The sequence below is a fragment of the Myripristis murdjan genome, chromosome 11 (assembly GCF_902150065.1).
Source record: "Myripristis murdjan chromosome 11, fMyrMur1.1, whole genome shotgun sequence".
Classification (NCBI taxonomy): domain Eukaryota; kingdom Metazoa; phylum Chordata; class Actinopteri; order Holocentriformes; family Holocentridae; genus Myripristis; species Myripristis murdjan.
Window position 1 is genome coordinate 12,468,570 of NC_043990.1, and position 22,491 is coordinate 12,491,060.

Here is a 22,491-nt window from a genome sequence, read left to right on the forward strand (position 1 = left end):
ATCCACACATAATCCAGGTATCAGTGAAATGCAACTTTTTAAAATTACGTTTTGCTTTGAAAGACTATATAATATGGATATATGTTAACTTCAAAATCACAAGAAAACTCCAAGGCTCTCTCTCTTTTAAAGCCCTTTATTAGCCCCCCATCAACACAAAACAAACAAAAAAAAAAAACCTCAGACCAATGAAGACTTGGTGCTGAAGTGCCTCATAGTTTGTTTAAAGCTCTAATACGACCATGCCATGACAACAAGAGCGTTTTAATTGTTTTCGAGGAAAGTGCTTTGGAGTTGTTTTTAAGGCCACTAATCATATTTTGCCACAAACAGGTTCTTTGAAACGTGTAGCGCATGCTAAATCACAACAGTTGCATGTATAAAGAGTTAATTTGCAAACAGAGGTAAATGCAAGAAAGAACAAGAAAAGACCCGACTGTTGCTTGTAATAAAAGTCAATATCGCCTGTGCATTATCCTATGTTTTTTTTTTTGAATGATATTATGTGGTGAAAAACATAGTTCAGAGAAATGCATACAGTTGGAGATCTGAAGGAGATATAATTGGATCTGTTTTGGCAAATGAACTCTTACATATAGTTACTGTCTATCAAGCCACACCAGCCCTGACATGAATTGAGCAAATAAAGATAAAATCCTTTCTTGGAGCCAAGCTGTTATTATGAAAAGACACACTAGATATGCAACACTGCATATTAAGATTTCATTAAAAAAAAAAAAAACCTATGTGTCCATTTGGAGAGAAATATGTTACCTGTGGTTTATGTACATATTCCCAAAAAAACTTTGATCCTTTACATAGCAATATAGCTATTTTCTGGACATTTTTAAACTAGTTAAGCTAATGGCAGAATTGGGATTCCATATCAAGTTTTACTTTTACTTCAGCATCTGATAATAGCAAGTTTCATGATTTCAGAAAGGGGGTATCTCATTTTGCAACAAGAGCCTAACCTGTCGACACGGTTTGATAAGCTGTAATTAGCGGAGGAAAGCAGAGTTTTACTCACAGTATCTCCCTATAAGCTGATAAGGACCACCACTGTTTTTCCTCCTGTGTTTGAAGATTAACTGTGTGAGATTTAAAGGTAGTTAGTGGGAAATGTATATTCGGTTTTCCACCAGGCACTGGATACCTTTTCACCCCCAAGAGATAAGATAAATCTGGTGTTTTTTTTTTTTTTTTTTTTTTTTTTAAAGCAGATATGAGACAAAATCTAAAACTTTGACCTGTAATTTCACAAATGCTGCTAGAAAAATATAGGCGAGATAATTACAGCCTTTGTTATAACGAGGTTGGCCAACTTGTGGTTTAGGGGTGGGGGTCAAAAATTTTCTTGCATAAGTCTGTCCTCGTCCATGTTATTACACAACAACTCCTAACTATTCCCATCCTCTCCGAATGGCCACAGCACTCAAACATGAAAATGACTGAGGGAGGAGAGGCGGTGCACTGGTGGGAGTCGGTGCTGGGGTAATTATAAGGCTTGTCAGTTACCTTCCAATATTTATCACATGAAAAAACACAAACATTATTACATTTTGTGTATTTGGCAAGCTGTGTTGTGGTGAGCAGTGGACCTGAGCTAAATTCTACCAATGCGTGGGCGGCCATGTGTCAGTATGAAGGGCTGTTATATTGTGTAGGTGTTGTGTGTATGTGTGTGTCTGTGTTGGCACAAATGTATTAGTTTTGGTGTTTGTTGTTTCTGCAGAACACACACATGCATGCACACACACGTTTACATGTATAAGTACTCACCTGCTTGGCGCTTATGGGCTGGCAGACCTGCATTTGAGAGGCTATTTCTGGATTAATGGGTTGACTCTGCATTATGGTGTCACTAGGATCCCCAGCCTAACAATCAGGGTGCAGCACTCAGAGGGACGGCTATTTTGTGCAGTCACACACACACACAAATATGCACACACACACACACACACAGACACACACACACACACAGGGACATGATTAGCACAAACAAGTGCATGTTCCAAGTAAGACTGACTGTAATGTGCTGCAGTGTGCAGTATCACACCCACCGTGCAACAGGACAGAAGGTACTACTCCCTTGATTTGGTCCTCTGCCACTAATTGTGCAGATGAAGGCTGGACGAACTTTTAAACACATGCACATCTTGTAATGTGCGTGCCGTGCGTGCTTCTGTGTGCGTGTATGTGTGTGTGTGTGTGTGTGTGCGCCATTAGTTCTGCACGTTTAGACAGACTAAGCGCTCCGTGTGTGCCACCTCAGCTCCCAGTCAGTGTCCTTTGTTGATTTTCTTTGCTGAACCACAGCAGAGTGTTGATTGAGGATGGTGGCTGGAAGCTGGTTTCCAGGGTGATGCAGGAGACTGATTTAGCCTGGTTTCTAAGAAAGGGGTAAAAATTCTTCCATTGCACTTTAGATTCAGATTATTTTCAAAACTGCAACGTCCAGTGAGCTTGTTTCCTAACCTTCGTCTGATGAATCTCTCTGCTTAAATTCTACCTATAAGGCTGTCAGCGATTAAGTAGATAGGTGTCAAAACATAAATCCAGAACTGTTACGTTATTTGTTTTCAAATCACTTTTTAACAGTGTGCTGAAACTTCTGAATGCTCTCATTTTACACTCTTTGGTTTCTACTGAGTGTGTGACAGGAGGCCAGGTCTACAAGTGGGTCCAGGCTCTCCGTGTAGATTCTATATTTACATCTCCCTGTGCATCCAGGTGGGTAGAGAGTACTTAGCGAGGGATGAATCATTTCTTTGCAGATGTGCACAATGGAAAGGATCCGTGCTGTGCTGCTTTGATCAAAGCTGGGTGTCAGGGTAATGTGCTCTTGTGAGTGTCTGGCGGAGAGGAGAAGGAATCCTTGGGGCCTTAAGTAGCTCTCCTTTTCCTAAAAAAAAAAAAAAAAAATCATGTCCATTTAGATTTTGCTGTGCCTTTTGGTAATGAATTTCAATTTCAGTCTGAGATAGCTTCCATCTGGTGTAAGCAGTGTGCTGTTGTTACTGTAGCTGCTTAATCTGTTGGTCGATGCCGTGGTTTTTATGTCAGATTGATAAGCACTATTGCTGATCAAAGCTCAGACTTGACACGTACTCATGACGGTGTGAGGCGATAACACGTCGGCTCCTTATAACCTTTACGACAAACACACCAGTCACATTTATGTTAACTGAAAAGCCATCAGCCACATTTCTTGCCAATAACCAGCGTGACATACCGTTTTTCTCTTGCAGCCTACCTCGTGCAGTTTTTGCATAACCTGCCAAAAGTCCAGGGAGGAGACGCAAATTCTGCTGACAGGCTTTTTCCTGCAGCATCAGTGTTAATACCATTAGGAAATGGCCTCTGTCTCTGTTGGTGTGGATAAATGTGCTTGACTAAGCTCTTAGATTGGTATAACTGCTATTATTATGGAAGTGATTAATTTTAATGATATAAAGATGCATATGTATCATACAGCTGGTTGTTATAATGCATATCTGTTTTTCTTGAGCAGCTAAATGAATCACTGAATGTAAGTATTTTATTTTCCATGCCTGGAGGAATATGCAAAAGTCTGCAAAGTTTTAGAAATCGTCGCTAGATTTATTCATAATCCTATTTTCAAGAAGTCAGGGGCTTAACGCTAAGAGTGGCTGCACCAGACACTTAGACAAACAACAAATTTCTGGATTACATAAATCCTTCAGTGATAGTGGTCGCCTGCCAAAAAAACGCTGAGGCACCCACATCCGCCATCCAGCTGTAAACTGTAGCAAGTTAACATGAATGCTCACCAGTATTCGTCATGAAATTGTCATGGAAACATGAATTGCGATTTGGAAACAAACTGATCGCTGTGGATGGTAAATTGACTGTTCAGCAGAGCTGGTTTGGTGAGGGAGAGTGATTGTTTTTGCAGTGTCTTAAAATGTGCAATAACACTGTTTGCATACTTTTAACATCATTGTTGTCCATCTTTTTTTTTTTTTTTTTTTTTTTTTTTTTTTAAATTTGGCCCAGTCTGCCTGTGCTTTAGCTGCCAGAAGGTTAAAAGTTCACTGTGAGCCCAGAGAGCCCAGCCTCCCTGGTCAGGCTCTGTCAGTATTGTCCTGACACAAGAGGCTGTGTGTAAGCCCCAGGGTTTGTTATCCAGCGCCATCCATCATGTTTAAGACCTGTTTGGTGGTTTAACCTGCAGAAGCAAGACTGCCTGGAGGGGTCAAAAGTAGAAGCATCACTCTGCTGACTGAACAGGGGATAAGAGCTTGTATGTGTGTGTGTGTGTGTGTGTGTGTGTGTGTGTGTGTGTGTGTGTGTGTGTGTGTGTGTGTGTGTGTGTGTGTGTGTGTGTGTGTGTGTGTGTGTGTGTGTGTGTGTGTGTGTGTGTGTGTGTGCATGTGAGCGAGAGAGTGTGTGTGTGTCTGTGTGTGTTTGGGAGAGAGAGGAAGAAGGATGGGAACTGACGCAGGCACAAAGTTCTCCGGTTATCTGCAGCTGACGTAAATCACTTACTCTTGTGATGGAGCTGGCAAGACTCTGTGTGTGTGTGTGTGTGTGTGTGTGTGTGTGTGTGTGTGCGTGTGTGTGTGTGTGTGTGTGGTATTTTCCTAACAGCACTATTCGCTCTGTGATCTGCAGAAATCCTTAGGGTTCCTGGGTAAATGCCTAAGGTGAAGGATGCAGGCGTGGAGCTCTTTAGTTTGTTTGCTCTCTCATGACTTGCATATTTATGGACTGTAGTCACTCACAATCAGTGGTGTTGTTAGGCCTGGGCATCTGGGGCTCCAGCCCGAATGTTTCTTTTTGTTTGGAAAAAGTTGGCATTCCAATATAGAAGAGTGGAACTTTACTTTTGCGCTTAGGCGAGAGGGGGGACGCAATAAAGCGAGACACAAAAGAGCAATACAATCCTTCCTGCTGGCACATTCCCCTCTTCTCATTTCTCTATTTTGTGTCTCCTCTCTCCTTGTGTCTCCTCCACCACAAAGTGTGTGTGTGTGTGTGTGTGTGTGTGTGTGTGTGTGTGTGTGAATGTGAGATTGTGAAGCATGGCTTTGCTGAACATGCACATCTGTGCTCAGCGACTGTAGCCAGCATAAATAAAGGTTAAAATGGTCCACATTAAACAAAAGATTTAACTAAATGAGAGGCAAATTACATAAATACATTTTTTCCCTTTAGGGATGTATGTTATCTTCCTATTTATAAAATGATTCTATTCTTCATGTGCATAATAAGGCAATGTCTGGCAGACTATTTGAGCCAGGCTGGTCAAAAGTCTAGGGACATTTTTTTTTTTTTTTAGCTAAACCCAACTCTAAATGAATTTTGTGTGGAAATTTTTGGCAGTGCAGAAATCTGTAATGCTTGCACTGGACTAGGGAACAGTAAATACATGCTGTGCCATAGCAGCAGTCTTAGTCAAAGTCAGGACGACATGGCCTCTCTATTTTTATGTATTGCAACACAAGGTTGGTGGGAATACCCAGTGATTCACCGGGCTGAGCTCCTGTTGTCCGGCCATGATTTTGTTGAACCTACATTCCAAAAAGGAAAGGCTTTTAATGTTGTATGGTATCATAGATGAGAGAGAATGTGGTGCCCACTAATGATCAGTGATCAGTGAAAACGGTGAGGCCTCCCAAAAGGCCACAAATGAGAGACTGAAGACACTTGAATGCAAAGGTATATTTAATTTGCTCAGATAGCTCATAGAACGGGTGCATAGAGATTCAGGGAATCGTTGAATATGAAGTCAACACAGGCAACACATTTCAAGGGAATATGATCCCTAATTATTCTGATGGATCAAAGTGCTATTGCTGCAAGGCAGAGACAGTAACCTGGAGCATACGGGCAGATTGAAACTATTTATTGCTGCTCTTTGAACTCTGTGAACAAAAAAAAAAAAAAAACCCAACCACACCTAAGAAAACGACTTCTCTATGATGTGATACCTCGAAAAACCCTAGAATCAAATACATCCAAGGTGTGGATGAGGGAGCCTGGTGAAACACGCCATGGAGCCGAGGCTGCCTGTGTTGACAGTGGAGTTATTGACCCATGTAAAACACTGGCAAGGATTGTTGCAGAGGCTCGGTCAATACCGTAGCTTCTTTAATCGTACATGGAAAGAGAGCATTGATCTGCAGCGCGGGGAATCTCTGGGAAAAGGAGAGAAATCGGCGCCTGTGTGCAGAGCCGCAAGATAGGACAAAGACGACGGCTGTTATCGCAGGCAACTGTACACAACCGCGGAAAGGTCAGCCAAAGCCACCCAGCGTCAGCCTGGTCTGTGCTGAGCTGCAGACGCAGAGCAAAGCTGAAGTGGAGCAGAACGGCTTGTCTGAGGAGGCTGAGCTTGGATGCTATCAGCATTTTTAATATCTCAGTATTGTCTCATAGAAATATCGCAGAATAAGATATAATCACGAGAATTTGACAGGGAGGACGGTGGGCTTTTGTCCAACTCAACACAAACCCAACATGAAAAACAGAATTTTTCTAAAATCTCCTAAATTCATGTTCTATGTACATGACATTATGATCATTATTATTTGCATTTTTTTTAATTCTGAATTCTAAATATAAATTAATCAAAATTGTCGAGTTAATTAATCAAATAAAACAGTAAATCGGAAACAAAAATCAGTATTTGAGTGTGTACCTCACGGTGGCCTGGGTACAAATCCAGCTGAGGATTTGTACCCCGGCCCTTTGCTGCATTTCATAACTCTGCTATACGTTTTGTTCCTGTCACTCTCCACTGTGCAGAATCCCAACCCTCCCCTCAAAAAAAAAAAAAAAAAAAAAAAAATCACGATTAAATCTGAGAAGCACTTGTGCATCGACTGCAAAAATATCATTTATCCTATTACTACTAGAGGTTACAGAATTTCACCCACTGCCATAAATACTAGATTGAAACCTCCAGTACGTTCCAGACTGATGGCATCAGAATAACAAAGCTCAATGGTCCCATGAGTTTGGATGGTGGGTGGATGAGGGGGGTGGGGTTCAGTATTTTAGAAGAAGGATGCAATAATTGTAATATTCAGTATTATCTAGAATCCTTTTCATTCTCACGACCAGCGTATCCAAAAGCTATCTGACGGGGGCCACATTACTGGAAGAAGGAAATTAAATGTGTCTGCTTGTGTGTGAGTGTGTGTGAGTGTGCATGTGTGCATCCGAGGTTGTTTTTATTTTATTTTATTTGCAGCCCAGGATGAGCGAGGCACAGTTTCAATTACACAGTGATTCATTAATCACATGGAGGGGTGGTGTGTGTGTGTGTGTTTGTGTGTGCATGTAGGGTTTAATTTTCACGCCTCGAACTGTGGGTTGTGCTCGAGATGACCACACGAATCACTACCTTGAGTAATTTGGGATTGAGCCTTGTGTTTGGCGAAGGCAGACCTTAATTTGCGGGGAGGGGCAATTTTTGTGGCTCTTCCGTGTGGAGCGACGCGGCAAATAAAATCCCACAGGTTTCATTGCATGGGGAGATGAGGAATTAAAGGGTGCTGTGTATTTTCACGCGTGCCCTCGTTCGCCTCATCTCACAGTGTACTCATTCATACTCTCTCTCTATCTCTCTCTCGCGTTCTCTCTCTCTTTTTTACACACCCACACCGTGAAAAGTTTGTGCACCCACAGCAACAGCAACAGAAAAAAAAATGTAACAGTAAACAGACTGTGATAATGAGAACATAAAACAAAATGATGATAACATTAACGGTGTTTTCTCCTATTTTCCTGTCCCCCCTTTTCTCTCTGGCCCATTACTTCTCTCTCTCTCTCTCTCTCTTTCTCTGTCTGTCTCTCCCTCTCTCTCTCTCTCTCTCTCTGTGTCTCCCCCCTCCCTGCAGGTACTTTGTGTTAGATCCAGAGTTGGGACAGCTGCAGTACTTTGTCAACGAGCAGGGAAAGAGCCAGAAGCCGCGAGGGTCCCTGCCCTTGATTGGTGCCTCGGTAACCCCGAGCGACGAGGCTCCACACATGTTCATTGTAAACTCTGTCAATGGAGAGCTGTACAAACTCAGAGGTATGACCTCACGGTGGCCGCGGCCGCCCTTATTTGGCAAGCCACAAACACACAGTCGAGCGTGAGCGCTTTACGTTGGAACGACACAGATCCTGAGCACGCGGGTTACTGCAGAGCGAGCACAGACTCCATAACCGAGACCGGATTTGCCTGTGAGGTTTTACGAACAGTAGCCCTCACCTTGACACGCAGAGTGCCTATTAGAATTCAGTCTGCAGAGTTTGACTGTCAGAGTTGTGTGAAGGTCTCGCATGTCTCTCTGAATTACAACTTTCGCTGCACCGGATGTAATGATTGCTCTCCTCTGGCGCTCGGCAAAGGAGCTTTATTATGTTCTCGTGTGCAGAAGTTAGTTTGAGTGACCTTAACAAGAATTACTCTGTTCTCCATTAAATATTCCCTTTCATAGTGATGAATCTAAGGGAGGGGATGCAAAAGACAACTCTGTCGTGTGTAGTCATCAAAGTGAAGTTGTTGTCTACATTGATATCCTTTCCTGTAACACTTGATGAAGTGACTTTTCATTTCATACAACAGTGAGATCCGACCGAGTGATTGGATTGGACAAGAGGCATATCATGAGTGCTGTTACTCAGTACAGCAACACTCTGACGTTTGATTATGTGTATTACCAGAGGCAGAGTTGGCTCATTTGCTGTCTGAGGTGAGATGACACAGTGCCACATTAGATATATGTGTTAAGGAAAGCAGGGTGCATTTTTTTGTTAAGTGTGATTTTATTGTACCCTTCACCTCTCATCTCAGTGTTCATCAAGCACATCACTAACACCTTCATCAACATCCTATCTCCACCTTATGCTCCTTGGCGAGTGGGGCGGGGGCAATACTGTCACTGATCGGTGAATGCACAGGACAAGGACAAAGTAGAGCACACAATACGCCCCCAACTAATTACTTCCCTAGGTGGTTGGCTATGTCACGACTCGGATCTACACTGTAATGAACTTTGCACCTCAACAGTGCAAAAATGCCATGGGACTGCAATTTTGAATGGCCCCACTGTTGACTGTAAGGGAGCACCGCCTCCCAGCTTGTGGTTTTGGTTACAGCTACGGTTACATTGAGGGTTAGGTGGCACTGCCTTACAGCCAACTCTCTGGGCGACAAAGCACCGTGTGTGGATACCACGACGGAAACCTCCAGGCAAGGCAGCATGCGACTGTGAAGTGTTTATGTTCAGTTCTGTGGAAGGTTGGATTCTGAGGGAACTATTTGTGCTTTCGAAGCCGAAATTGATTAAATTAGTATCACAACCTGAGTATAATCACAATCTGTTGTTGCTTATTGCCACTGACACAGTGCTGCTGATATTCAGTATAACAGCACTCCCTCTCTTTGGGTTCAATATTTGTTATCTTTTGTGACATTTACTTTAGCATGACATTGTGGCCTGTAATCCTCCGACATTGCTTTGCCCCTGAAGTGTGTGTTAACTGCTGACGCGCTTGATATTTCTCTCTCTTTTTCTGAGAGAGCATCTTTAAATCCCCGTCATCGCTTGTAAAAACATATGTGTCGTATTTGTGTGATTAAATTTGCTGCCCACTGGTAGGAAATCTGAGCCATCGTGTTGTGGAAGACTTGTGAAGCGAGTGCATAATAAAAGCTAAAAAACATGGCGCTGAAGTGAAATGTCACTTTAAGATCTGGTAGCTGATAATTATGTGTGTAGACTGTAGCTGATCAGTGTGCTGAAGGTCTTTGCTGCTACTGACCTGTATCCATTGAGGCGAGAGAGACTCCCTGCACTGTTGCTCTGCTTGAGCCTCTGGAATGTCCCCTTACACTCCCAAAGGGGGATATCAGAATAACTTGGCCTATATTCCCCGAATAACTCAGTGATCCATGTGTATAGAGCTAAGAGGAAACAATAATCCCACAGAAAAGAAGTTTGGTGGTGTAGCTTGCCGGCAGAGGTATTTGCACAGTTCACTGGAAAGCGTCGGCTTAGGTCTGAATGAATATAGAGGCATTAAAACTCGTCAGTGAGGTTCAAGAATTCCCCCAGAAACCCACTGAGAAATGGTGTGCGATCTTGTGAATCGGCTCTGCCAAACCCAAGGCCTGTCTCAGGGCTTGACTGATGCCAAAATAAATAAATAAAAATCAAATCAAATCAAATCAAGTAAAAGCAGACCGTTACATTTTCCTACACTGAAAGCGCTTCAAGAGCCGTGGCAACATTTGTACTGGAAACTTCAATTTGCTTCAAACAGCAGGGAGCAAAGCCCCGTCAAATACACATCCTCACCAGTTGGTGATTAAGACTTCTAAGTAGGCTTAGATCTGGCATCGGTTACCATGGGAACCCCTGAAGGTCTTCCTCGGGGGGAAGAAGAAAGTTCAAAGTTCAATCAGGAGTCAGTTTCCCATTTTCCGGGCTTAGGCTGGTAACAGTAAACCACCCAAAGGTATGAGTTCACTGATGGTCTGTGTCCAAGCTCTAAATGTCGCCTTTATTCTCATGCTGATGCCCTTTTGACGAGAGGCTTTTGAATGCTTTCGAATGGCTTCTCTCACCGCTAACTGGTATTTAAGGTGCAGCAGGGCGGCACGCGCGCGTTTTCCACGGTGCCGACGCTCCTTTGAGGTGTTTTCTGTGCAAAATTTAATTAGAAGTCCTAATAATGTTTCTTTGTGAATGTCATAATGTGTAATTTGTGCTGCGGGGCTGGGGTGGGGTAGCAGCTGTGACATCTAACGCAGCTGTACGCCAGACTCAGGCTTTGTCTGATTCACAACTGAGGGAGCGCTGGGTAATTAGCAAAAGGTGGGGAATATAAAGGGCAAGGGCGTAAGCTTGGGTTTTAACATTGGTAGGGACATAATTGTGCTTGTTGATGACAATATACACAGTTATGTGTGTGTGTACTTGCTCTTCTCTTTTGCTGTGTCAGACACACGTGCACATACACATATAAATAGCTTGATTCTGCAAAACACTTGCTTCATTCAGTATGTATTTGCTGATTTTAAATATACTCTATAAGATCCGATTTGGAAAGTCTCTGTACGTCAGTGTTTTTTTGGGTCAGGCTGGTTTGGGTCATCCACCATATCCGGGTCACTGCAGCTAAACTGACCCTCACCTGCCTCTTGGTCAATCTCACACACACTGTCTGCCTCCTGGAAACAAAGCACAGCAGTATAAATGTGTTGTGTATCTACAAACTCAGAAAAATACATGATCGCACTGAACAGGGTTGAAAATAACCAACAAGACTGATACTCTAAATGTGTAGCATTATCAGCTCTATGTACCTCAAAGGATAAAACTTGATGACTAAAGCATTGATATATAACCTGAGACTCCACAGCTACAGTTTCTTTTTCTGCAGTCTGCTCTCCTGATAAACTTGGTGTTTCCTGCAGGTAATACAATGCCTCGGTGTATGATGGAGACAAAGTAAGCCTCCCTAAATCAAACCACCAAATAAATTTCCAATGTTCCACTGTATTTTAAGAGTAGCTCGCAAACCTCCAGAATTTTTTGCAGATAAAACAAAAAAAAAATGGTGCATTCATGACAGAGCCACAGCAACGCTCAAATATGAACCTATTTTCTCAAAAACTTCCACCATTATCTTTTATTTCAAATAACTCTTGAACACACAGGGCAGCCTTTACAGTATGGTATAAGAGCTCCCCTGAGACTCTGCAGCTCCACCTGCCCGTGGATTTTATGTGGTGGTCCAGCTGCTGCTACCAAGATTTTCCTAATTAAATGATGCAGCACATTCACAGACAAATCGGCATGCTGTGGCTGATTTTCCATAAGTGACCCACACAGTAGTAGCTCGTGATCCAGTCGTGGAAAATAGTAGGGAGCTGTGACGTTTCTAAGCGTAAGGGCTGTACATGTTATCGATATCACAGTTTCTAACTGTTGGCTCACAGTACATCATTTATGTTTTGTGAGCCAGTGTAGAGTGTATTTATTTCCTCTTCTAGAGCTTGCAGGCTGCAGCTAGCCAGGAGCAGCAGGGACCATGCGTCTCATGGATACCCAGTCTCATGGAAGAGGAAGAGAAAAGGGTGGGCAGGTCACTTTGAAGCTCGAGGAATAGAGTGCTGGCCTTGTCCTCGAACACGTGACACTTGTCTTCCCTTGTCGTACTCTTCCCATGGCTTCTATGCCTGACCAGCATGGAAAGGACAGATTAGTGTCCTTTCCACAGGGGTTTTTATAGGGGTGTGCCTCTAGATGGTCCCTACCACTTGATTGCAAATATGTTTCTCAGGCGCCAAGTTGGATCCTTGATAATGTAAACCAAAAGCAAAGCCACTTAGAGGGCAAAGCACATACAACTTGAACAGTATCTACAGCCAGTACTGCTGCTAGCCAACAGTGGCGGAGTACAGACTGAGATCTGCCAGGTGATCACATCAGATATTGACAGATATGTTGCGCTTCCCGTCTCCATCTCTCTTTAAAAATAGCACGCTTTTTCCACAAAACACACAAACCTGGCAATTCTGCAGGTCTGCATAGACGTTATACCAGCTGCTTCTAACCCTGGTAAGGACTATTTATGACTACTGCCCATACACAACTCTACACCAGTGAAAAAGGGGGTGTTTCATTATCCGATGTGTAGGCTGCAGGGCTTTGTGTATCACTGCTGAGCAAAGGTGGAGAGCAGCGGGAATTTAATCACGTCTGAATGTTCAGATGACAAATTAAGCTATTTATCATGTGACGCCTCTGTGAGACAGTCAGCCAATGATAAAGGGTCAAGTTGTTTCCAACTGGGCTTCGATTTGCATGCCTGACACAAGCCTCAGTGTGCATCTGAATAATTACAGCCCAGCCTTTCTACTGTACGATGTTTTGTGCAGAAATCTGTTGTCATTATCGATGAATGTACCCCCACGATGGCATTCAACAGCTGAATGCACCAAGTTTGCCATTTACAAAAGCAACACACTCGCATTTTCCTTGTGCATGTTGGGCTGATGAGCCTATCAAGAGTGACTTACGGCAAAGCCGCTATGGGAAGGAAGCATGTGCACTTTGATCTAAAGCACCCAAAGCCACGCCTCCTTCGCTCCACTGTTTGAATGGAAGATGGTTCAGCACCTGGAATAAACTAAATTTTACCTTTCCATTCATATTCAACATGTTTACCATTACATAATACACTTTTGAGCAAGCTGTAGTGCATGTGTGGCAAAAAAAGAGCAACTTTTATTAGATGAGTTGACAGGGGTGCCGCAGTTGGGATTAGTTGATGGCGCTGCACTAAATTAAATCAGCTTGCCGAATGCCTGATGACAACTGTTGGAAATACCATGAGGGATTTCATTTGTTGTGATTGGCAAAAACAGTTCACATTATCTTAGCTGGCAGTTACTGGTGGGAGTTAATGCTTCACACCCGTGACTTAAAATGAAAGTGAGCAGTCTCTGCATATCAGATGTGCGTGCTTACAGTTTTGCTCAAGCAAGGCACACAAAACACAGAAATAAAAATGATCCAGCCAACAGACACCAAATGTAAGGCACCATATGCCATAGGTCAGTGAAAGCAATTTAAAGGCATGCTGACATTGAATTTGTAGTCACAGCGTAATCAAAGAGCATCATGGGCCTCAAACCTGTGACAGTCTCTCGGTTTACTGTCCTGGCCATGTTGCCACCCCCTCCTGCCGTCATCCTCTCTGCTTTCTTGAAATATATGGTTAAAGTGCCGCACGTCTATTATCTGCTCACACTTTAATCAAATTCAACCGCTAGTGAAAGCATTAATTCTGAGAAGCACTGTTATCACGGCCAATAAGCTTTTCTTTTTCTTTGTTATAATTAACATCGGTGTGATTGCGTGACGGTGGCGTGGAAAGTCTCTCTCTCTCTGTTTCTCTCAGAAAATATAGTGTTTGGATCCCATTCAAACGCCTCTCTGGGATGGTTATTGACATTTAAATGGGACACATGGAGCAGGTTGGGAGTCTATTGTCGCTGGTTGTAAATGGGCAGATGGACCGGCTCCTCAGTGGCATTTCGTTGTTAGTCCCCTCAGTTTCCAACACAAGCCCTCGTGCATTCATCAAACGAATGGAGCTGTCAGCGCTTCACCTCTGAGTCTGGTGCTCCTGTGACACAATACCGGCTTTGAATTTTTCATCAGGATCATAATATTCTCCCTGCATAAAAACAGAACAGCTTAGACTTAGGCTAAGTAAAGACTGGTGTGTGTATCGCTTGCGTCAGCCTCCTGTTCTCGCCATAATATTAACAGGTGCATATTAGCATACCGCACACACAAGCACTCGCACACACCTCTGTTCAATGCAGCGGACTAATTATTTTTAATTACAGGAGAGGTTATATCATAGAGGAAAAATAACTGATGTAGATGCTTACTCATTCCCTGGTGAAGTGGGGCTTTTGAGCGGATGATTTATGTGGCTGGTGACAGCAAGGAATGAGTGGGGAGGCAGACGGGGGGTCTTTGCAGAAAGACAGCTTGGTACAGGTGTTTCTGTATGAATACATTGTCAGGGCCTGTTCTCCTCAGACAGATGAGCAGCCCGCCCCAGTGGGAGAGCGCCTCTCGCATGCTGCGCTTGTCAAGAGTTTCACTGAATGTCTCATTTTCTCCGAGTTGCCTCGTCATTTGAAGGCGCCTTTGTTAGTGTTTCTGTGACTGTTGCAGCTGAATTGATTGACAAGTGCAAACAGGTTTTTATTTTTTTAGACGCTGAAAAGAACCTCCGTCAGTACGTCAAAAGCACATTTCATAGATTTCATTAAAAAAAAAACATTCTTAAAAGTTAAAAGCTCTGGCCTTGTCAATTAGTTTATGACCACCAGAACAGTTAATCTAATGAAGCTTTTCTGTCCTGTAGCTCTGATGACTCACTGTGGAGTTTTTGTGTGTGTGTGTGTGTGTGTGTGTGTGTGAGTGTTGTATTTTTTTAAATTACCAAGGATTATATTCAACTGACAAAAATGTGGAACAAGCGCATAATCTATCAGAAAGCAGGTCGACACCATTTAGATGCTTTTCATCAGTTGTGTGCAAATTGGCCTTATTTTAATTGACCCTTGGCAATTTTCCACAATTAAAGTCCCAGGTTAAAGTCTCACTGATGATAAAATCTCCTTTGCAACACAGATCTGACCAAAAACGCAGCGTATAACCTACAGCAAGAATACATCAAAGTTACCAGCACAGACAATGTAGAGAGGAAAGCAAACAGTCTGTTACACAGGAAGATCCGGTTAATGTGTAAAAAGCAAATTATTTAAATGAACCCATCTAACTTGAAACACACTGCACAGTCATCAGAATAAATACATTTTTTTAAAATTTATTTCTAGCTAATTAGTCGCTGTCTCCCTCAGGCAGTCTTTAGAGTTTAGACTGACTTTTTCTGATGTGTGGTTTGAGCATAAAGGCCTCAGCGTCACCTGACACTTTGCGCAAGACGCTTGTCGACACCGTACGACAGCTTTTAGTCAGCTGATATGTGTTCAGATAGCGGGATGGATTGTCTTTGGGCCGAGGGGAAGCCGCAGACATGTCCATATGCAGATTGAAAGGGGAGCCTGAATAAATCGCCCTATTTCGTGAGCATTGAATTCTGAGTTAATTTGCAACGGGGAAAACAAATGAAAGGCGTCAGGATTCGATATCAGGGTGCGGGGCATCATTCAAAAGGAACTAGGATCAAATCACTTTGAAAGCAAGTCAGCAGGTTGAGTAATTAAGTAGCAACGAGTGTGATGGCAATGCAAGTGTCATGCAAAGCCCAGAGTATAATAGCCTGCCCTCATCATTCCTTTTTAGAGTTTGAGTCATTCCCCTCAGGCAGCCACAAGTCCAGCAAATCAGCCAGACAGAAGCTCTCATTCATTTCTTGTGCCCTAAACCTGCTCAGTTGTAACAGCTCTACCAGCTCTACCAGATTCCCCCGCTTTGTTGCCGGGGAATCTGGTAGTATTCACTTTACGTTGTGCATGCGACGGGTCTCGATGTGTTAATCTATGGCGCGCCGCACATTTTCTGCATATTTTATTTGCCGTCAGCGGAGGTTGCTTCCTCATGCCTCGACAAATGAGGTCGAGGATTTGAAGTCCAGAGCTGACCGTGTTTAATTGAAGCTGTTGATGCGCTGGACGCTCGCCACTCAGGTGTATAAACCCGCTGGAGAGAGAGCGCACTCCTCTCCCTGATCCTCGGCCTAAATGAATAGCTGCTCTGTGTCTTGAATAAAGATGGCTGAATTATGATGGGTATAGTCTCCTCATCACAGTTTACCTGCTGTTGTCCCTGCACTGTAGTCAAGACCGAGGAGACTCTGGACTCACACTTTGACTTAGAGGACAGATTTGTGTACTTTTACGAAATTGTGCACCATGATCATCTCCCCTGCCGTGTTTTTCAGATGCTAGATTTGCTGTCAATATTAGGCTATGTTTTGGGTCAAAACACTTCAGCACATTAAAAATGATGTTGCCATAACAGAACTCAGTATATTTACTGTAGGCCACAGGAGATATGAGCTTTTAAAAAGGCTGATATATGATTTTGTGTTGAAGTTTTCATGCCAAAAAAATACAAGAATTCAATGTTTTTCCCTTAACTTTGCTCTTGGCAGGGCAGAAAAGCCCTTGAAACAGCATTTGTGCCATCGTGTGACACTAATACTCCCCGTCATCTGCAGAATGACTCAAATTTTCAGTCAATTTTGATTCAAATTTCCATTCAATTTTGTGATGAAGGGCAACTTGTCCCTCCAGCTGGCCTCGCTTACCGCTGATGCCTCTGGCAATCGGTGCTTTGGAAAAACCTCACGCTACAATATAAGAGTTCATCTGTGAAAATGGAGAGCACAGTGCAATAATAATAATAATAGAAACCGAAGAGTAATCATCAGTGGGTGTGGGGACACTTTGGGCAGATAGCTTTTTTTTGTTGCTGCACATTGGCCTGAGTGTGAACTCGTGTAGGGATTTATTGGTAATTCTGAATGCCTCACTGAAATGAGATGATATGCACAGGAAACAAGTCTTTTATTGCTTTTATATTATTAGTAGTATTATGTGTTATTTGTTTCTTTGCAGCCTCCGATGCCAAGGAGCAGCAGTTTTGGATCAATCAGCTCCAAGCCTGTGCCAGACGTCATTCTGACAGCAGTGCCAAGGTAGGGCACGTCCACACACACACACACACACACACACACACACTGTCACAGTTGTAAACATGACCCTGGCCAAGCCCTTGGAATGTGTTCCTCAGGAAGAGCAGTGAGCGGAAAGCCTTGACGTTTCCTGGAGATTCCTGTCCCCCTGTGTCTCTGTTTATAAATGTGATTGTAGCTGCTTCTCATCTCACTAAACACGGGTCAGACACACGGAGCCAGACGAGTGTGTGCCCTCCAACAGGTGGGCACACACTCGCTCGGTACCCTCGTGAAAAATTAAATGCAAGGAATTGAAGGCATCAAAGCCATCATCATCAAATTAAAGGCAAGGAAACAAGTCATCCTCTTTCCCCTGTTCTGATCATGTCAGTCCATTATCCTCTACTGCGAGAGTAAAAACAGCAGATGTTACTTTTAATAGCATTATCTTCCATGCCTCTCATTTACAGTCAAGCTGCTGCCTAAATCTTTTGACTCTGATGTTTTTATAGTGATGTTGTTTCCATGATTTTCTCCCTTGAGCTCCTGTCTCATTACTTGTTATGAAAGAAGCACACCACGTCTTACTTCTTCTGCTCCTGTCATTGTCTCACCACGCAGGTCCCTACAGAGATTAACAGCCTGCAGTACTTTATTAGTCTTGTAGAAACAACCGGAATGGTTGCGTTAACTCGTATCTTTGCTGTGAGGCAGTAGTGCGCGAGGAGACGGCACTATTAACATCTTGAATTTCAATTTTCAAATCTAACACTGCAAAAAATGTCCATCTTAACAACTCATTTAGTCTCACTTTCAGTGTTATAATCTTGTTTTTCTCAAAACAAGTGAAAAAAAATCTGTCAGTGAGATGAGATAATCCCACTTGTAATCCCACTGCAGCACAGTTTCACTTTCAGGGTTTTTCCTGGGAGTGTCAATATGTTCACACAAGGCAGAATAAGGCAGACCAGACTGCTAGTATCACCAAAATGACACTTGATTCAAGAAAATTCTTTCAGCAAATGGGATTATATCATCCTACTATCAGATTTTTGGACTGGAGGATTTTAACACTGAATATTAGACTAAATGACTTGTCATGGTGGAGAATTTTGCAGTGAAAAAAAAACTTGTATTTCTCTTGCTTTAAGGCAAAGGGCTGCTGTGTGTGGCATTATGAATAGAGAGCACGAGCTCCAATTTTCAAGAAGTACTGTATCAACCTTGTTGCCATGCAACACGACGTTTAACAACACCTTTAAAGCTAGCAAATTAGTATTATCTTTCCAATAGTGGTAGTGAAGTAACAAGGGAGATAATGCTGTTAAATAAAACTGGACAAGAGAAAGATAGTGACTGCTCTGCTTGCACTTGCAGAAAAGGATGAGGAGCCCATTATGAAACAGAGGATGTAGTTAATGTCACTCATGAGGAAACTGTAAGAGGCTGCTCACTTCCTTCACGTGCGGCTCATATTTTCCCTGGCTGACAGCGATGTTATGTGCAGTGTGGCTAAAATTAAGCCGTGCTAAACCCGAAGTAGCCAGGGCGCGTGCTAAAATACTTGTTTGGAGTGAGGAGTTTGGAGGAGACACGTCTTTCACCTCCAAACAGCCGAAAACAAAACAAACAAAAAAAAAACAAACAGAAAAGCACAGGCATGTTCAGCAAAGTGTCCTGTATGATTGTGCACCCAGGAGGCAAAGGTCAAAGTCGAAGTCACAGTCATTTAGGTATTTTTAGAGCAGTGTGCATGGGCAACGGTCCTATCAGTAGTAAACAAAGGGAGACGGTGTGTCTGAAGCGTACTCAGAGCTTTCCTGGCAACACTTTGTATGAATGTTACGGAAGCAACAATGCTGAGGGGGCCTCGGCATTAATGCCCAACAAGGTTTTTCACAAAGTCGCTCCGTGTGTCTCTTGCTTTTACAGTCAGATTTGTCCTCAGGGTTCATGTTTGTTCTAGTTTTAGATTCTGCTGAAACTAACAGGGGCCGTCTGTTTTTTTAAATCAATAAACCACTTGTTTCTTTCATCTGAGGTTCTCTCATTTCCTCGGCTTTCTCCCCATGACTGCCTACTGATTGGGCGAACGCACAGTTGTAGACCACGATAAATGTTATCTCAATAAAGACCATATCTCCCCAATCGGCAATGAAGGCCATCCAGTTAATTATTTCTGTCTGTGCCTGTGTGTCCGTCTCTCTCTCTGCCCATGCATCCCACTCGTTTCCCTCCCGCGCTGTCAGCTCTGCAGCCTTTTTAAATATCGCCTCCTGCAGCTGCCTTCCTTCCCCTGCACGACACCGGGCTAAGAAAAGTGAGCTAAGCTTCCACGTGCAACATATCTGTCATATGGAAACTTCACTCGCCTTCATAATTTGAGATTATTCTTAGCGCTGGCATTGACACCAGACGTAGGGATTTAGGGAAATATGGGAACAGGCTGTTGCTTTATATTAGGATGAGAGTGGAACAGGCTGTGTACATTTCCCGGCTCCACTGCCCTAGTCCTATATCTGCTGGCTCATTTCTGTCTGATGCCTGCGCTGGATGTGGTAACTAATGTTATCCGCAACCAAAATAGCAAAGTGGGAAAAAAAAATGATCTGATTTTCATGGATTAGTTTTTGGGCTGTGCATTTTTTATTTAGCTGTGGCTTCTAGGGATTAATGTATGTGTGTGTGCAGTCTGTATCTGTATGGGGTGTGGCCCCATTTTCGTGATCCAGTGGAGAATGAGGCTTGTTATGGAGCCTCTTATGGATCCCCGCCGTACTGTGGGCCGTGGCAGTGGAAATATACGGTGTGCGAAGGAGAGAAGGGTTCCCAGTTTTGTAATAAACTTCTGGAATTAAAGTTGACTCGGTAGACACAGACGTGCAAAGAGCTTTTGCAGGTCTTTGGTAGGTTTAATTAGATTGGCTGTAGTGCTGAAATGATTAGTTGATCAATTGATTAGTCGATCGAGTGAACCTATAATCGTTTCCAGTTGACTTGATTCATTCTTCTAGTCATTTATTGAGAAAAAACACCAAACACTTGATTATAGCCACATTAAGATCACTTCAATGCCCAATTTTGCTTTCCTTTCTCTGTTCACATCATAATGAAATCTTTTTTTTGTTTGTTTTTTTTTTTGTTTGTTTTTGTTTCTGGCTGCTTGTTAGAAGATTTGTCATAATTTTTGACACTGAAAAAAGCCTAAATATTTGAACAATTAAAAAAAGGCATTATAACTTATTGTAGATGACTCAACAATGAAAATAATTATCATTTGTAGCCCTAATTGGCTGATTCAGTTGACATGCTGTTGATGTGCTTTATTGAGTTGCACAACCCACTTCTATTGTTCATTCAGCACCTGTTGTGCAGTTCCTGCTATACAAGAGGGCTGCCTTGCGCTAAAGGAATGCTATCGACTTAACTTACCACTAGGCATGGGATGATATTGACTTCTAGGCATCATAATTGACTATTCTGCAAAATGTCAGGGCATTACTGTATTCCCATGCTGATGAAATGTATGGAGAGCTTTCAGGAAATGACTAATAGACTAAATAATTGTTTGTCAGCTAAAACCACCAAAGCACCACTGTAAACAATTTGAAAAGGGCTGGGGGCAATCCTACTGTGCCATGAGGTTGTGTTTACAATGTGTGGAGAGTGTGCATATGCGTGTGTGTGTGTGTGTGTGTTGAGAGAGTCCTACTGTGTGTTTGTGTTTGGTCTCAGGTGAGGAAGTTGAAGGGGTCAGATGAGCACCTGAGTGCGGACAGGGCAGGAGGAGGCCAGGAGGGGCTGGTGAGTCACCTCGAACACCACAACACCCTCTACCCTCTCTCTCTCTCTCTCTCTCTCTCACACACACACACACACACACACAAACACAAGCAAAATACATTTCTCAACTGCAGAAGTGACGTGGTCAAAGGAAACTCCAGCTCTGATTATCGTCCATTTGTCAGCTTTTCTCTCCCGTGATGCCGTCTGTTTGCAGCGACGGCCCTTTCATGTGTCTCTTTAAACAATTACACACCACAGCCTCATTATACAGCCTCATTTGCAAACTTGCTTTTCCAACATGTTGCTCTCCACCACTTCAAAAATGTTGCACAGCTGGGCACGAGGGAAAGCCCAATTACTCTGCTCAGCCTCGATGAGAAAGGCAACCAAAAGGTGATAGAAAAGTGGAGAAATGAGTGAGGGGAAAAAAAGATGAAAAGAAGAATGTCTCTCTCTCTCTGTTTTTCTGTCCTTCTGCCCCGGCAAGCTCAGCAGGATTTTTGTAGCTGTACGGCGACCGTGGTGCATTGCCACGGCAGCAGTTGTTGTTACTGTACCCACTGCTGTGGTCTAATCCTTCCCTAAGCTGCACTGTCTGCCTCGCCTCTGCGATCACTATCACAGCTACTCTGGTGATGAGGACGCCTCTGTCGGAGGTGTGACTACATCTCTGTCCTGACAGAGAGGCACCGTGTGTGTTGTAGCTGGATCACTTTGGCAGAAAAGGTGAATCAGGAACAGTTATCTATTTATTACACAAGGAGCGCGTAAGGTAATTTCCTATATATACGGTAGGTTACTTAATAGAGATAATAAATAAAGGAGAGGCTTATAGTTTTGATCACCTCAGCTGTTGAGTTTGTGAAACACACATAATCTCTTCTGAGGGCGAGTATGTTTCCATACTCATTTGTCTCCTGAGTGCAGGAAAATATTGGAATAGCCCACACATTACCAATAAAACTCAACACAAAGTGTAAGAAAAAGATTTATCATCCAAAACATAAATGAATGCAACAAGAAGATGCTCAGCGCCTAAAATACATTGTGGGGATTTACCTCACCATCAGTGTCCAGCAGACAAGCGGTCCTCACCTGATCCTACTAATACACTAACCGTCATGTGTATGTGTGTCGCTATAAGCTGAGGAAAAATTGCCCAGTAGAGATCAATATTGCATAAGGCTCCAATCAAGCACGAGTGTTACAGCCAATACATATAAATACATACAACAACCTGTGGATCCATATGCAGCCTGAAAACGTCAATATACAGCAACCATAGAGGATAAGTAAGGAATCCAGAAAACACAGAACAAAATGTTTAGTTTAGTTATAGTTTGTAGTTTCTAAATTGGTGGAACAGAGAAGTGTATAGTCAAAGACAAAGTCAGGATCGGGGTAATTTAATTCACCGCGTGCAAGAAAAACAGGAAATTGTTTGTGTGTGACTGACCGCGTACACTCGGTGCAGTCGGCCGTGCGCTGACACACACTACAGTAGTGGCC

General features: G+C 43.0%; 1 protein-coding gene across 1 annotated transcript in view; it reads left to right on the forward strand.

Annotated features, from left to right (window-relative positions):
* The window catches only part of osbpl10a (oxysterol binding protein-like 10a), a 64,943-nt gene that overhangs the window by 3,366 nt on the left and 39,086 nt on the right, over positions 1–22,491 (forward strand). Inside the window, exons 2-4 of the mRNA XM_030064512.1 lie at positions 7,872–8,047; positions 17,138–17,217; positions 20,932–21,000. Of these exons, the coding sequence (XP_029920372.1) occupies positions 7,872–8,047; positions 17,138–17,217; positions 20,932–21,000 (325 nt within the window). The remainder of the gene's footprint in view (positions 1–7,871; positions 8,048–17,137; positions 17,218–20,931; positions 21,001–22,491) is intronic.